Source organism: Battus philenor, unplaced genomic scaffold (assembly GCF_028537555.1).
Source record: "Battus philenor isolate CCGP_79_NKW_IND1 unplaced genomic scaffold, ilBatPhil1.0.hap1 SCAF_26, whole genome shotgun sequence".
NCBI lineage: Eukaryota > Metazoa > Arthropoda > Insecta > Lepidoptera > Papilionidae > Battus > Battus philenor.
In genome coordinates this window covers 767,994-784,802 of record NW_027181689.1, presented here as the reverse complement: position 1 = coordinate 784,802, position 16,809 = coordinate 767,994, and the positions used below count along the sequence as shown (strand labels likewise).

The 16,809-nt window shown below is 36.2% G+C and overlaps 1 protein-coding gene across 1 annotated transcript in view; it reads right to left on the bottom strand.

Annotated features, from left to right (window-relative positions):
* Window positions 1–835: 835 nt before the first annotated feature.
* The window catches only part of apolpp (apolipophorin), a 65,794-nt gene continuing 49,820 nt past the window's right edge, over window positions 836–16,809 (bottom strand). The window contains exons 44-59 of the mRNA XM_068768494.1: window positions 16,141–16,259; window positions 14,703–14,831; window positions 13,677–13,820; window positions 12,316–12,481; window positions 11,070–11,275; window positions 10,004–10,135; window positions 8,470–8,574; window positions 7,614–7,801; window positions 7,176–7,407; window positions 6,252–6,399; window positions 4,633–4,773; window positions 3,932–4,047; window positions 2,896–3,013; window positions 2,177–2,286; window positions 1,696–1,890; window positions 836–1,119 (exon numbers count right to left, since the gene is read on the bottom strand). Coding sequence (XP_068624595.1) covers window positions 1,102–1,119; window positions 1,696–1,890; window positions 2,177–2,286; window positions 2,896–3,013; window positions 3,932–4,047; window positions 4,633–4,773; window positions 6,252–6,399; window positions 7,176–7,407; window positions 7,614–7,801; window positions 8,470–8,574; window positions 10,004–10,135; window positions 11,070–11,275; window positions 12,316–12,481; window positions 13,677–13,820; window positions 14,703–14,831; window positions 16,141–16,259 — 2,267 coding nt within the window. The 3' untranslated portion in view covers window positions 836–1,101. The remainder of the gene's footprint in view (window positions 1,120–1,695; window positions 1,891–2,176; window positions 2,287–2,895; window positions 3,014–3,931; window positions 4,048–4,632; window positions 4,774–6,251; window positions 6,400–7,175; window positions 7,408–7,613; window positions 7,802–8,469; window positions 8,575–10,003; window positions 10,136–11,069; window positions 11,276–12,315; window positions 12,482–13,676; window positions 13,821–14,702; window positions 14,832–16,140; window positions 16,260–16,809) is intronic.

The following is a 16,809-nucleotide window of genomic DNA, read 5'->3' as shown; positions in this document are numbered from 1 at the left end:
ATCTAAGGAAAAAAACATCTACCGTCATAATGCCGGGGAGTTTTGAAATAACTTCACTTTACTTTTTGATTTAATCCGAATTACAGCACCTAGTGATTAATATTGCACACATGGATCTTTGGAAAGAGACAATCGGCTAATTTCGGCTTCGTAGAGCGTTATCTCTGTCCCACACTACCTATACGTCGTTTGGTCAGTCGTGATTGTCTCTTTCCAGGGGTCGATGTGCAATATTTATCGCCGGATATTGTAATATCACTTGAATACCTAATAAATACATGTTATAAATCCTATAAGTCTTATTTTAAATGATAATAAAGCAAAATTCATCTATCACCATGTTAAGTGTATTGTAAAAGTGACCACAAAATAAAAACCAGCCTGTGTTTATTGTGGGCATTTTTCATACGATCGTTTGAAATCCTTGCAAAGCTAGGTGGTCATTTTAAAAGATGCTAGGTTTATATAAAAATAAGAAATCGTGTGACAAAAATTGTGGATAAAGAACTAACTTAATTCTAACATATTCCTAACTTGTTGATTATACTGTCAAGTTACCTACCGTTAAGTTATTCCGAAGAGTACAGGAGAGCAGGTACCTACTCACGGTAGATCTTGCTTCTACTCGGGCGACAGAGATAACGCTCTACGAAGCCAAAATTAGCCGATTGTCGCCGAAAGTCGATGTGCCATATTTATCGCGGGTGTTGTATTAAAAATCTTTTTCATAATATTTTTTCATTGTTGTTATTAGATAGCAATGACAAACATTAATCAGTTACTTCTGGCGGTAAAGAGTATATGGATGTAGGTAGTAATAAATTAAAAACATATATTGTTATAACATATTTAATTATTCTAATACAATGACAATATCTTTAATATCTCTTCGATGGTTCGACATTTTGGTATAAATAAATCTATTTATATAAACAGTAAGACTAATAGAAGGGAACGAGCTGTGACGGGACCTTTTAAACCATACGACACGACGACGACACGACATCTCAATGTCGTTGGCCGAGTCCCGTAAGAGCTCATTGGAGTATAACTATAGGTATTTTGTTAGTGGCGTGATCACAGCTGGTGGGGAATCACGTGTTACTTTCGCCGGCGAGCCTGCAATCAAAATTATAACTTATAACATTTGTTTTAAAATTCAATATAGCTTACATTTTATTACTAAAACAAATTTGATTTAAACGAACCATTTTAGAATATTTAAAGATTTAAATTTAATTCCATATATAAAAAATGCATAGGGCTATTTTTTTATATTCAGACAGTAGTGTAAAATTAAAAAATATGTAACCAATTAATAAATTATTTAAAAAAAAGGTTATTAACACCAATAGAGCAATTTATAACCATGCTTTTATTTAAAAATATATTTTAAGTTTTTTTTTTAATTTATCAAAATGCAGGCGACTTTATTTAAACAAATTAAAAAATATAAAAGATTTAAAAATGAATTTATAACCTCAAATATTCAATTTAAAGTAATAAGTCTTTTAAAATGCCAATTAAATTTAGTGTTTCTAATATTGGCATTTTTGGATGACTTTCTAATCCCTGATGTACATAATATCTAGTGTATTGTTTCAAATACAACACTAATAATAAAGTTCGTAAAGTCGTAATTTATAAAGAGTCCCTTATGGTATCCTATAATTGAGATAATGTGGTGTTCCTCACCGCTTCCTTCCTCTCCTTGGTGATGCACACTGAACGAACGCTGAAGGGATCCACGTATACACAGGTGCATTCCTGCACCAGAACCTCCCTCAGCATCTCCTTACTGATGGCTCCAGCTGCAGTCTGGAGGAACTGCTTCTGCATGCCAGGGTTCATAGATTCGTAGTTCGATGCAGAGAATACGAAACCTTCAACCTGGAAACAAATTTTATGTTTACTAAACCAATACTTACATCATGGAAACTTTCGTTGTAAAGTATTTCCATTGCATTATAATTGTATATGTGAAGTTGAAGGTTTATTCATATAAACGCCCAGATCGACACACAGACAAACTAAGGAAGAATAGTGATGATTATGAATAGAATTTTATCCTGGATGGATGAACATGAAAATTGACGCAGCTGACTAGATGATGATCAGTTAAATGGATGAGATACAAGTAACGCATTTTATTTACTTATTTGGTTAAATTACTCACGTCTTCCACGAAGTTGATGCATTGGTCATCTGAAGGCTTAATGCTTGCTCTAAGCGCCTCAGATTCCTTTTTCTTATCACCACACAGCAACACCGAGTTCTTGGAGTAGCCTGCAAGAAAGGGATCTAATATAACAGGTGGCGCAAAAGTAATGTCACAATTTTAGCCGACAGCCATTTTGTAATGTACTTAAAAAAGGAGCTCTAGAAAATGTTTGTTTAAAAGTGCATGATTGATAAATAAATTAGTGGCCATCTCCCGAGTTGATGCACAATTACGCTAGTTTTAAGGCTTTATGAATTATTACTCGCTAAATATCTGCCTTCGAATAGGAGACATTTTCTTTATTGTCAGCTTTTAAGGCTTGAAAGGTACGTAGTTTGGTAAACGTGGAAATTTAAAGAAGCAGTAACAATAATTCCATGTTCTTAAGGAGTGTATTGCTTTATTGCTTATGGAAAACTAATTCTACATATATATGTATATCTACACCATAAACGTCAAAGTGCAGTGACACTTGGCGCCACTTGTACAAATTAGGGCAATTTCACACTATAACTTTATTTTTGCGCCATCTGTTATCTAACTTTTATACTGATAAATAGTACATCACGTTTTGTTTTATCTGTGGACGTTTTATTGTATATCCCTGAATAATTATTAATCTAAATTTAAGATTCTTAGATGTCATTAACGATTATTAATGAGTAAAGAAATACCTGCGGCGTGTTTGAATTTTTCATCACCCGAGAGTTCCGGTGTGTTCGTGATGATGGAGACTGCATGGGCGTTCTGCTTGTAGTAGACGGAGTGTATAACAGATCGTAACGTGGCGGACTGGTGGATTAAGAAATATTATATTTTAATACTCAGATGTTATTCATTATCACGTAATATCGAGTGAGATTAGCATTGAATAGTGTGCGGAATTACTCCTAGGGTAGGTCTTGGAGGTGATAATAACAGGAAATCAGAAGTAGAAGTGTGTATTTCATTCTAGTTTCGCCCATATTTACACCGCGATATTTAAGTAATTATATTTCTGTGGTATTCCCCTTTTGGCGATGACAGAATGTTGCTCCAACAAGTCTTTATTCATAAATTAATTTATATGAAACCAGAAATATATATATATGGTGGTAGCCCAAGATATCTTTTTAAAAAGCGTGACGATATAATTTTCATTCCAAAATACACGATTTTTTAAACGGTTTTATTTAGTTCGACCCGTACGGAATTTATTTATTTATTTGAGTCAAAATTAGAAATTGAAATTTAAGCACCTTCCCGTTGTCAGATTGATCTGAAATTTGGTACACACATTTAATTTAGATGACAATACAATATAATAAAATCAATAACATTATAAATCTAAGATATCCGCCGATACAAAATGGCAGATTACATATTTTCCTTAACCCCCTCAATATGGGTATCAAATGAAAGGGCTACACTAGTAAAACACGATGATTATGTCAAAATTTAATATTCAAGATGGACGCCGTTCCAATATGGCGAACTAGGTACATATTTTTCCACAACCACCACAATATGGGTATCAAATAAAACCGTTTAAAAAACGGTTTAACTTAAAAGTTTTTTACCGATTTTTATTTATATATCAACAGACTCGATGTTGCAATGATAATAAATCAAATCATTACTGATATGTACGTTTAGAAAAATGCATATATATCAGTAATTTGTATAAAAAAGACTGTAATATAAACAAATTCCTATAAATCAAATACTCACCAAGATATCTTGCTGCTGGCAATGATCTGTGATCAGACTAATGGTGTGTTTCACCGCACCTGGTCGTAGAGGGAGCTCCAATAGTCCATTGTATCCTCCCACCACGTTTGTGATACCTGTTAAAATAAGATATTTGTAATTCGATGAATGGTGCTCCCCTACCATAAACGGGGCCTTCGAGTCACGGGAGTTTAGGGTGGGGGCCCTAAACTCCCACTAGCTTCGGCGACTCTGAGGCGGACGATGGTTCGACGTGGTCTCGAATCGTGATAGCACCACGAGGGTTTCGGGGGTAGCGTATCCACGCATACCCCGGGACGGGCTATCGAAAAATAGCACGGCGCGAGGGAAGACCGCGTGGCGATCCCTGACCGGGAGATACCGCGGTCCCCCGTTTAGCGCAGAGGGCGATCACCAGGGGGGGTTTTAGTGGGTAGGAATCCCACATACCCCTGTCCTCCCCCAGAGGCAGGGTATCTTGAATACCGGAAGATTTCCCCCACCAAAAAAAAAAGATATTTGTAATATACTGTCTTACGCTTGGTTCGCGAACATAATGAACAAATCTGCACCCACTGTTGGGAAAATTTAGGAAAATCTGTAATCAGCTGACGTCTACCTAGTAAAAGGAATAATCCTACAAATTTCATAGAATAGAGTAATCTCTAGGCTGTACAAGAGGTTTTAATGAAGGCACTTACCGAGAACCTGTTTCACGTGATCCACCATGTTAGCTGAGGTCTGTTCGAACGAGTCGATGGCCGGATACCCAGTTTTGACGATCTCTGTCTTCTCGTATCGGCCCTGGTCATCGAAACTCACTTTGGCGTTCTTCAGTTTCACTGCAACAATGAAGTCTGTGTAAATATCTAAATGATTATGTTTTTGGTATCGATCTTAGCTACTTCGGCAAAGATCGGATGGGTTCGGTTTGTAGTGTTGTCTTTATCGCACAGTGCTTCGATAGTGCTTCGGTAATTACGATAGACAGAGATATCATTACACAAACAAACATATATGAATCGCTTTATTGTCCTACGTGCCAAATCAAGTGCCGGTAGTATTTCAATTAGAAATTGGAAAATGTCTAATGTAAGTCATAGTTAATGAAAATTTGAATATTAAAATTTAATTGAAGTTATAGAAATTTTGTATTTTAAATTTTCTTATGATTAAATGTACAGAATATACATCATTGGTCTAAAATCTAAATAAGTGATAAGATTTCAGGAAATTTTTATCATAGCAAATGTCTAAATTAAGACTGTATTTAAAAATATTACAAAATAAGCAAAACGAACATGAAATTGGCATACATAGCAACGTTTTTAAATTGATATAAATTTTCAGGCATCATCAACACCATTTCAGCTGTAAGACGTTCAGTGCTGCACATAGATCTCCCACAAAGATTTCCAACCAAACCAGGATCGATTTGGTTCAATCGATTAACAAGGTTGTCTGTCTACCTTGTGGTAGTCGTACACTGCGCTTGTGGGTCTGTGATCCCCACTCCAAAAGGCTCCTGTGGTCAGACCACTGCTACTTTAACTTGTTGAGCAACTGGCTGCTTGCAAATGAGGACCGAAGAGATGTTTTACTTAATATCAAACATATAGATATACATTACTCCAGGGGCGGCTTAAGCTATAGTGCAGGGTATGCGATACACATGGACGCCGCCGTCTCAGGGGGCGGAGCCCCCGGCGCTCCCTGAGGCAGCTAAGAGCATCGTCTTGGACCATCATGGTACAACAATAATATGACAGTGCCATCCAGCGCGGTGGCGGCAGTTATTAAACGCGAGCGCCCCATGGCCGGCTTCTTTCTTCTAACAATTTATTTTAACTTGAAATAGATTTCATGTATTTAAAGTTTAGAAACGGCCAGACAGCGCGGCGTCGCTTCTTTTTCCACCATTTTATTCAACTTAAAATCAACCTTTTTTTACTTATTTTTTTTTTCAAACATTTTGTTTTAACTTGAAATATACCTTATTTAATGTCTTTAAAGTTTAGAAGCCGCTAGACAGTGCGGCGCCGCTTTTTTTCTACCATTCTATTCAACTTAAAATCAATCTTTTTTACTTACTTATAAAATAGCTTGTTGGAATATAAAAAAAACTTTCTTGTTACGACGGCAAAGTCAATAGTTGTAGCCGCGGGGGGGACTCAGGCCTAGGGAGCGCATGGGTTTCTGCTGCCCTTGCATTACTCTTCTTGGAAAGTTTATCGCGGTGTGTATTACTCCGGCTACTGTAGCATTGAATGTGGTTGGTATCCAATCGAACAGGTAATATTCTTAAAACTTTGTTACTCACGATCAGTGTCGTACAGGATCGGGTATGGGAACTTCGGTGTGATGCCGACGAGGTAGACCTTGATATCACCGATGCGCTTGCTCTTCAGGTTGTCCACCAGCTGGGAGACCAGTGGCACCAATAGCTCCTTGTAGTGCTTCTCATTACTCTGTAAATAAGTGAATGGTTATAATCCCTTATGGATAATGAGGAAGAATGTCTGTGACATCAAGCAGTGATTTGAGGAAAGAGAAGGGGAGACCGTTATATATAGAGTCAACTAATGGAAGAGATCACTCGCCAACTCGAATGGTCAGCTTCAGAGAAACTCCGAAACTTCAAATATACCGCAATGCTTGACAACGGTCTTTAACCAATGTGTGTTGCCGGTGATGACATACGGATCCTATACGTGATCATTTACAACAGGCCTTATAAGAAGGCTCTACGTCACTCAGAGAGCAATGGAAAGGGAGCTCGACGTTTAGCTGCGAGATCGAATCAATAACGAGGAGATCCGCAAAAGAACTATAAGAACATAGCTCGAAGAATTGTTTGTCTAAAGAACAGTCTTTTTCCGGTTTTTATCTGTTCAATAGTCTCAAAACAGCGTCCCAGCATTAGTTTTTGTAGTTTGCTGAATAGACAGAAGTCACACAGAGTCAAATCAGATTAATATGCTGGTTGCGGAACAATATTAGTCGAGTAATTGGCAAGAATATCCAAGAACCAATGCCGTAAGACATCGACTAATCGAGACTGATATTACAATTTTTAACAAACAGACGCTTGGAAAATGTTATAGACAGTCCAAACAATCTAGGAAAAATAATTTACCTGCCTTCCTATTGCTCGGGAAGAATAAATCATAATTTCACCAAATTTTTTGATCACAGGATGCTATAAAGTATTGATGCATGTTTTTGGCCAGTTGCATGAACTTACCACAGTTGTCTCAACAGCGATGACGACGTCAGCCTGTTTGGCAGGTAATTTTAGTTCGAAGGTGTCTCCCACGCTCCTCTCTTTATCCGCGTCAGTGCAAGAGAGGCAGCGGGCCGGGAGGACTGCTGGGAGGAATCCTGTCAGCGCTAGAGTAGCGTAACCTCTACCAAGGTCACAGGCCTGTTTGATAGCTTCGTCAGAATCTCCACTCACGGCGTGAATGCAGGCTTGCCTGGAGAAAATGAGTTATTATTATAAATTAAGCCGAGAATCTATGTTACGGATAAAGTGATAAATTGGTAAATTTATACAATTTCCAGGGATTGTTAAGCACTTTTTCTTTTTACATTGGAACTTTTAACAAAAGAGTTGGCGTTCACTGATATGATCATATCGTTAAAGATGTTGTTTTCTTTAGTTTCCCAAATGAATAAATACCTGAAAGGTGCGATATCCAGGACCAAGGACAACGGTCTCAAGGGTGAGCTACCACCGAAGACGAGTTCGCACGCCGCTGGTAGAGTCATGTGGTGCATCTGGTGGTGGGAGTGCTCTGGGGTCTTCACCGCTTGGCAACTGCCAGCCAGGCGGTATGCGTTGCCAAACTCAGATTCCGAGGTGGAGATCTAGATATAAAGGTTGTTTATTAGTCATTATATAGAACATTTGCTGGTTTTTTTTAAAGTTTAATGCGAAATGAGATCAAAACAATGAAGCAATATCGCGAGGATTCCTTTCTTTCATATATTCAATTATGCATTACGAATTTTAAATGTAAGTGCAATAACTTATTTTTCCTCTGTTGATGTTAATGCTGTTAGCCCTAAGGCTTTTACAGCTTCATCGGTACTGAGTTCACGGAGCGACATGATCCGTGAACTAGAACGTAGTCAAAAAACGTAGGAATTTTTTTTAAAAAATCTGATTCCGTATATCACAAATGTATTTCAGTATGGAAACTATATTTTTTTCTATGAGAACCTTATAGAAAGTATTAGTTTTTTATATGAACGAAATCAGTAAAACCATTCTATGATGCTAGATGCAAAGCGCTTTAAAGTAGCTATATTGGAAATCTTTGGGAAGAATTATATCCACCAGTGGACATCCAATAGCTGAAATTATGATGTTGATAGCTATAGAGGGTAGAAATAAGCATAAACTTAAATATGGTGATACGAGACGTAGTCACAGTGCAACAATTTTTTATTCTGTGGGACATTATGATCAAGTTAAGTTCTAAATGGTTCGAAATTTAAAATAGATTGAACAAGTAAAAGTGAAAAGAGGTTACCTTTCCATTGGGCATTCTAAAGTCGTCGTATGGTTCATTGTTGCCGTCTCCGAGAAGACCACGTAGTTTGCCGAGGTAAAAGCCGTTTACTTCTATGTAGCACACCTGGAGATCATATATACACGTATTATACACACATACACGAAACGCATTTCCATTTTTCTGTTATTCAATGTAAATACTTTTTTCTTGTTCTATTTATAAATATAATAAAATTCAATTTTTGTGTTATATATAATATTCGCTCTTGAAAATATATACATACACACAGACACACACACACACACACACACACACACACATATATATATATATATATATATATATATATATCCTCCCGTCCGTGCCCTTGTTTTACGTTTGCGTTTAATATTTCCGAACTTTTTTGCTCATTATTTTATGTGTGCTTAAATAAAAAATATATAGTAATATTATATAGTAATAATATATAATGTATTGAATAAATAAATACATTATTATAATATTACCACACATTGCTTTTTATGTAACGAACTCAATGTAACTAGTCACTTTGTAACACGTAATGTATGATTAGTAATTTTCATACACGTGATTGTACTTGATACTACTGACTGTACTTGCTAAGCGCGAGAAATCTCTCGAGAAATTATTTCTTCTTTGTTAAGTTATGACGTCACTAAGAGAAATATGGTTTCTTTATGTGCATATAGTGGTAGTGGAGTTGACTCCAAGCCGGTAGATAAGGGGATTTCCCCCTACTAGGTGGATTGAAGACACTATTAAGATTCCAGGAAGAAGACATGGGCAGAGCAGTATCTAACACGATGTATGGGGAGAACTATCTCTTGTAGTGGGCATCCATCAGCTGACATGATATAAAAGTATATTTTTGTTGTAACGAAAAATTTTAATGGTGAAGGTGTAATGGCTCCCAGGGTAGGCTCCCACTAGGTAGACCATATAGCCAAGGTAGAAGAAAGCCACTGGATGCAGGTAAAGCAGTACCGGTATCATGGTGATCTTTGGAAGCCTGTGCCAATGTGCATCTACTCGGTCATCATGCAAGACGAAGGGAAGAGAATATGCTTCCTCAGCTACCGCAGGAAGGTGGTGATAAATGCAATAGGTAAAAATAAAACGCAGTAATAGATTCAAATAGACTTGAATACGAATAAAAAAGTAAAGCAAACACTAAAATATAGAAATAAAATAAATAAAGTAGTACCAAAAGTATAATATGATAATTATAAAGAAAATATGTGTTAAATGTATGAACAATAAATATAATGTTGCAAAATAAAATAGTGAGGAAACCTAGAATGTAGTGGTTGAGGATGGATCTATGGCTAATGGAATGAAAGAGAAAGACTGGGAAAATTGTAGAACGAAAGAAACAGTACGACAGATAATATGATACATGAAAGAGGAGAATGATAATAATAAAAAATTATATGAATAAATTATTACAAACAAAAAGTCCCTGTCCCACACGAGATAGGGGAAAATGTGCTTCTACCAGTTGATATGATGATAGATCGTGATGATATCTTACCTCGAGTTTACCGAAGCAGGATGCTGTTACTCCAAAGGTTGATCCGATAACGAAATTGCCGTTAGTCTTGCGGTAACCGAAGGAGTCCTTTTCGATGACTGGATAGCCGTGGTTGGCTCCGTTCAATGCGATCTGTCAAAGAATCCTTTACATTAGTGGTTTTCGTAGCAAATGTTAATGTTGGTACTATGTTACCAACCTTATGTTAAAAACTCCTTAGTCGAGTTTCCACTATTCGCGGATTAATAAAGGCTACCAAATTATATTCGCGGATCTAATAAGTACATACATAATAATAAAAGGATTCAAATAGGCATCCAACATAATGTCCTTTGTAAATGCCGTCAAATGGAGTAATAAAAAAAAGTTACATTAAAATGTTAAACTCACAGCCTTTTAAAGAAGAGGTTTCAACAAGCACTGGAAACGCGATATTTAATTTGAAAAGGAAGTTAAGTCTTAGTGAAGGTTTAAGCAAATGAGCTTTCCGATTTATTTATAAACATTGTTTTATCTGTGGAACGAAGTCTTAGTTTTAAGAAGCAAACTTCTGCATGTCAGTCTGAATTGAAAAAGCGTAAAAACTGCCAAGGAGATAAATTACGAAATTCCTAAAAACGTTGTTTATGCCTTAAGATAATTAATCAAAATGTTAAAAATTTCAATTAAATTGTTTCTTTTTTATTCTGTCACCTAGTAACGTACAAAATCTTTTGGAAAGAGACAATCGGCTAATTTCGGCTTCGTAGAGCGTTATTTCCTTCGCACGTCTGATAAAACGTTACAAACTAAGCTAATGTGACTCGAAAAACACTGTAAAAACTATTGCGGCGAAAGTTTTTTTTATCTGTAATAACTCGAATAATTTACAGAACATATAAACAGAAATTATGCAGAAAAAAACTAGCTTTAATTTGATATACAAATAACCCTTGTAAGAATATAATGGAAGTTATTAAAGATATTAGGGTTTTTGTTTTTTTTTTTAATTATTTTTTTGTAATTACTTATTACTGGGTTTATTCATTGGTGGTGGTGAAAAGACTATACGGAAGGATTCGCTCACCTGTCCATTATCCTTAATTTCAATGATGGCACCGTTCTTGTCCTCAAGGATGAGGGATTTAGGAGCACCGTTTTGCAGTTGCAGGATGAGAGTAAAGTTGCGGTCGACGTGGTCGTGCGCGAGCACATAGCGGCAGTTACCGGGGAATGTCAGGTGGCGACCATCGAAGGTGAAGATGTGCTGACCATTGACCACGACAGCGCGCACTGAAACAGTTTTTGTTATTTACATTTTAACCTAAGAAATATCTATAACTAATTGCAAATACAGCGTTAAAAGATAATAAGTGATTGAGTTGAAGACTTCTGGATGCAACACGTACAGGACCTAACGTATATCAATTTTAATTCTAAAATAAACACAGCAATTGACAGAGTAAATTGAATTGTTTAATGGATTCAGGCGTTACATTGCGGAAGTCCATCCTAAATAAGAAAGGACCAATATCTAGCCACCTCCGCACATGCAGTGGTTGTCGTGCATGAAAGTGCACCGCCCGCCAGCCCACTCGTAAATGCGCATGCGACAGACAATGCCAACTACACAACCGCCACCGTAAATTCACTCAACACGTGTTTCACCCCTCCACGGGGCATCCTCAGGAGCCGTTACACAGACTAGTGCCAAACACTCGGTGTTTCCAAATATAATCAAATGTAAATTCACCCCTATTTACTCAAAAGAAGAAATGCATTAACTTAACATTGGAACTTTTAACAGAACTCTTATTGATCGTCAAATATTTATTTTATTTAATATATTTATTTTTAACTCTGACTAGGTGTTTTAGTTGTAAAGAAGTAGCTGGAAGAAACTTCACAACAATATAGCTTAACAATACAGGTTTATACATATACACTTTATCAGATATAGCCTTAATGAAATCAAAACAACCAGGCGACATCACTGTCAAGGATTCTTGTCATTTACATATTAATTTATTAAATAATAAGCCTTATCCGTCAATTTACTTCCAATGCGTTTTGAATATTGCGAATGATAGTCCAATAATGTATTGCGGAATTCAAAATCTGATTCCGTTTATTACAAATAAACTAAAGACTCTTCCAAACTTTGGTACAGACAGTTATTCACGATGCCTTGTAAATACATAATGGGCGCCACCTATTTTTTAAAATTGATTATATCTATTGTAAACGTACTACATATTATCAAAAATCATTAACAGGAAATAATAAAAACAAACAGAAAATCTTTTGTGTTCAAAATTCGTATTTTTACTTACATTTAGATGGTATCTCGTCCAATGGGTTGAGGGATCGTGGCCTGTAGGCACGAATCAGGGCCAATGGGTCAGGAATGTCTCCTTGCAGCAGCTGGTTCAGCAGACTGAATGATGCACCGCCTCCAAGAGATGGAGCAGATACAGTCGAGAAGGTAGGTAGAGACAGCTAGAACATAAAAGATGTTGTTAAATACCTGGTTTATGACGTTCTTAATTTAAAAAAATTAAAAAACTTCATTTTAATTACATATGTATCTATCGATTCTACTGCACGGTGCCTCTTATGTGTACGAACAACTAGCGCCATCTGTTGTCGCCGACTACAAAGTTCCTATATATGTATACATATACATAGGAACTCTATAGTTTCTCCAATATATATATATACATATATATATATATAACGTTAACGGGTATGGATTCTCTTCTTTTCTACTTCAGTAAGCTATGGAAAGAACTTGTCATCGATTCGAGCAAGGCTTTTCTAAATACTTCTTTCAGAAACGAAGAGAATTCTGACAAGAAGTTGGTAAAGATATCGACGCACTAGCGGCACATAAAGAAAGAGTTTTCGTTTGAATTGTCGGAGAGCAGAAACATTATTATATAGAGAGACTAGCTGATCCCGCAAACGTTGTTTTGCAAAAAAAATTAAAGTTTTTAATTAACAAATGTAAGATAAGGGTTGATCGTAGAGGGGTGAAAATTTAGGTTTGTATGTATTTTTGTATGCTGTATCATGATAAAATAAAAACCAAAAAAATTGTCTAAAAAATTAAAAATAAAATTTAGGGGTGGACCACCCTTATCACTTAGGGGTATGGAAAATAGATAGTAGCCGATTCTCAGACATACTGAATACATGTAAAATTTGGTAAAAATCGGTCAAGCCGTTTCGGAGGAGTTCAAGTTCGAACATCGTGACACGAGAATTTTATATATTAGAGATTCTCCGAAACCTTTTTAAACTCGACAGTCAGTTGTTACTTCGTTCGCACTACCTGTAAACTTACAAAAGAAACTCCAGTAGCGCTTCTTAGTAATATAATAAGTTTTTTAATAAAACATTCAAAATCTATATACGTAATTCTGATAGATAATTACGAAAGGCCCCAAATGGCGACCTTGCACCTGAACCAGGTGGACCAACGGCAAGGTCATTACGCCTCCTGCCATTGCGACGGTCTTTGGAAGAGGTTTAAGGCTTGCAGTGGACATCTACCAGCTGATATGATGATCATATTAAAAAGGTTATTTTTCACACTAACTATTACACTATTATATGTTGAATAAATTTTGAAAAAAAAAATTATAATTATTTTGATTTAAGAAAACAAAGTTGCTAGAATGGTAATGCTTACAGGACTGAAGCTAGGAGCAGTTGATATTCCAACGTCGTTGAGGTTCGTCCTGATGAATTGGACAATGGATGTCACAGCCTGCGCGAACTTCTCGTATAACAGACGCAATGCTGCAGCTTCGTCTATCTTCTCCTGTTGCAGTTTCTGCAAGGTAAACAGTTAATTAATAATTACATTCAAGTATCATGCTTCAATATCTGTGTAGTAGTCTGGGCTGTGACAATGGAAGACTGGGTTTTGCGATCGTATGCAACGTTTTCAATTCCCAGGAATCTTATATATTAAGGGTAGCGAAAAGTGATGTCGCTTTCTCAAGTTAAATTCACACGACTAAATTTTTAAAAAGTTTCAATTTCTAATCAATAATATATACACGTTCGTTATTAACAACCTTTTGCCATCTAGTATGCAAATCAATGCCGGAGCGGTAACAAAACAATCGGTTTTTCTGTAAAATATATCGACATAAACAATATTACTTTCCTGTTCCCCTAATAGTTCAAACTTTGTGTATTAATTGTATGGAATTGCCACTGTCCACAAAGAAGTTTCCAGAGGATGAACAGCAGCGACCAGCATATCAAGAACGACAGTTATGGTATATTCCACCATAGATATATTTTGGGAATTTCCATTTCTTGGATTAGGTGTCTATACTGAAACGTCGACCATACCTTCTCAAAAGGAAGTATTTGGACTCTGTGTTTGGCACTAATTGGTATAACATAACTCCTGAAGATGCCCCGTGGAGGGGTGAAACACGCGTTGAGCGGTTTAATGGTGGCAGTTGTGTAATTCGCATTGTTTTCCGCATACGCATTTGTCAGCGGGCTGGCAGGCGGTGCACTTCGTTGCATGACTACCACTGCATGTGCGGAAGTGGCTAAATATTGGTCCTTTTCTTACTTAAAAAGTATTTGTTAGGCACAACGAAATATCTTATATTGAAGTCTTTTTAGTAATATGTTAAAGACATCGTAAGAGAATGTTAAAATTGTTATTTTAAAATTTTAATTTAATCTTTACCTTGGAAATATATTTGAATAATTCATCTGAGAAAACTTTAGCTTCTTCAGTTGGCAACACTTGTCGGATTGCTTCATGCGCTTGTTTAAGTAGACCCAAAGCCTGTTCCGGGAGCGCCAATTCTTGCCACTGTGAAAAAATATGATCATTAGTAAATCTAAATATTATTAAGACGATTCTTTGAAAATATTCTGAATCCCTGACATCACTCATATTTCATCTCAAAATATTTTTATTCAAGTAGGCATTTATATGCACTTTTAAATCGTCTATTATTTTAACAATATAAGTAGTAAGCTACGGTCGGATTTGAATTCTGATCTACTGAATTGCATACTCCTAGTTTTCGTCTTCAAAAATTTAATAAATCATTTATGACAAAAAGTATACGTATGTATAATTGCACAAACAATTTCATACCTATCTGTCAGATATATAAAACCAATATTAAAGGTTTATAAATAGTACATTATTGAATACAAGAATAGTATACTGGTGTTAATGCGTGGAATTATATGTTGATGCTCACTCAGAAAGCTAATTATTGTAGCGCATTTATAGAACTATTTGTAAAGAGCAACTGTTAAGTTTTTTGCCGGATCTTAGTAGAACTGTCTTTCGGGGTGATAGATTCCTGTAGAGCTAACAATGTCGACAGTTTATTTTGATTGAGAATTTTAAAGTGCCTGTATAATTTATACGAATAAGGAATATTTAGATTTTGAGAAAAGTCGTTTAGAAACTAACAGTTGCTATATCTAAATTAAATTTGACATTGTTTGATCTAAGTATTGTAATATCAATCTATATCAAAATACATATGTAGGTATAACATCACAATTATGTTCTAGCTATCTTAGTAGACTGCCAGAAGTATATATCCAACCGCACTCCAATAAATAAAGTAAATTAATGTAACATATTTCACAATTATCAAGTTTATACATAGATTAAATTTGACGATTATAAAATAAAATACTTAATTTTGTTATCGATAAATAATAATCGATGAAGTTAATCGATAATATCGATTTGCATAAAGCGAACTGTCAAATTTAAAGCGAACTGTCAAATTTAAAGTGAACTGTCAAATACGCCAGTTTTTTTTTTCTATTTTTTTGTCCCCAGTCTTGCGTTCACAAGGAAAACTATTTAATATTTACTTTATTAAATTTCTGTTTTTCTTATTTTCTCACTATTATTTTGTCCGTTACCTGTTTAATTGTTTTGTGAAATTGAAATATTAATTGGTGGCCCACATAGAGCTTCTAGAGTGCAGGCCACGTGCCAGCAAGGGCAACGTAGTTAACAATGATGTTTCCACATCTCAACATATCTTATTGGCAACCAAAAGAGAAGCTAATATTCAGCCGTTTCACATGTGATGATAATTATGGTGATGTAAAGTGAACTTTATTTTTTTTTAAAGATAACCTACTTTCTCCTTCAGAGCTCCGATGATGGGTAGGTCGCTGATCTGGTGTGAGATTTCTTCGAATATCTGAGTTACTTTAACTCGATACTCCTTCAGTTGAGCGACGATAAGTCTTGTCAAATCTGTCAAAATTTAAATTCAAAATTAGAATACGTAAATTATAAATCGGCAATTTAAGATAGGATACTGATTCTAGATGAGTAAACATTCATTCTTCTCAATCATTAATTCTTCTTCGTGTTCCTTTCAACCAATGAACGCCTACTGCAAGGCAGAGACATTCCTCAAAAATCGCAGCGATGACTGGTTCTGCGCTGCCTACATCCAGCAATTTCTCGTGATTTTAATTATGTCTTGGGCCCACCTAGATGAGGGCCTGTACAGGCCGATACTAGCCCAACAGCAATTGGTTGGAGCGATGTTTCCCGCCCACTACTACACGACGAGCAATTCTTCAAGCCACAATAATTAACCTTTGTAATAATATTGCTACATAAAAAGCCGCCATATGTGAAAGTTCCCGCGGACGTCGTCACAACGCTCGTTTGCTCGTCTCGCCCACTCGTCTCGCTCACTCGCACGGCGTGCACTATACGCGCTCTCGCTTGCGCCTTGGCACGTAGCCAAGGCACAGCACGTGCGCGCGCGGCCGTTGCAGTTCTCGAGGAGTCG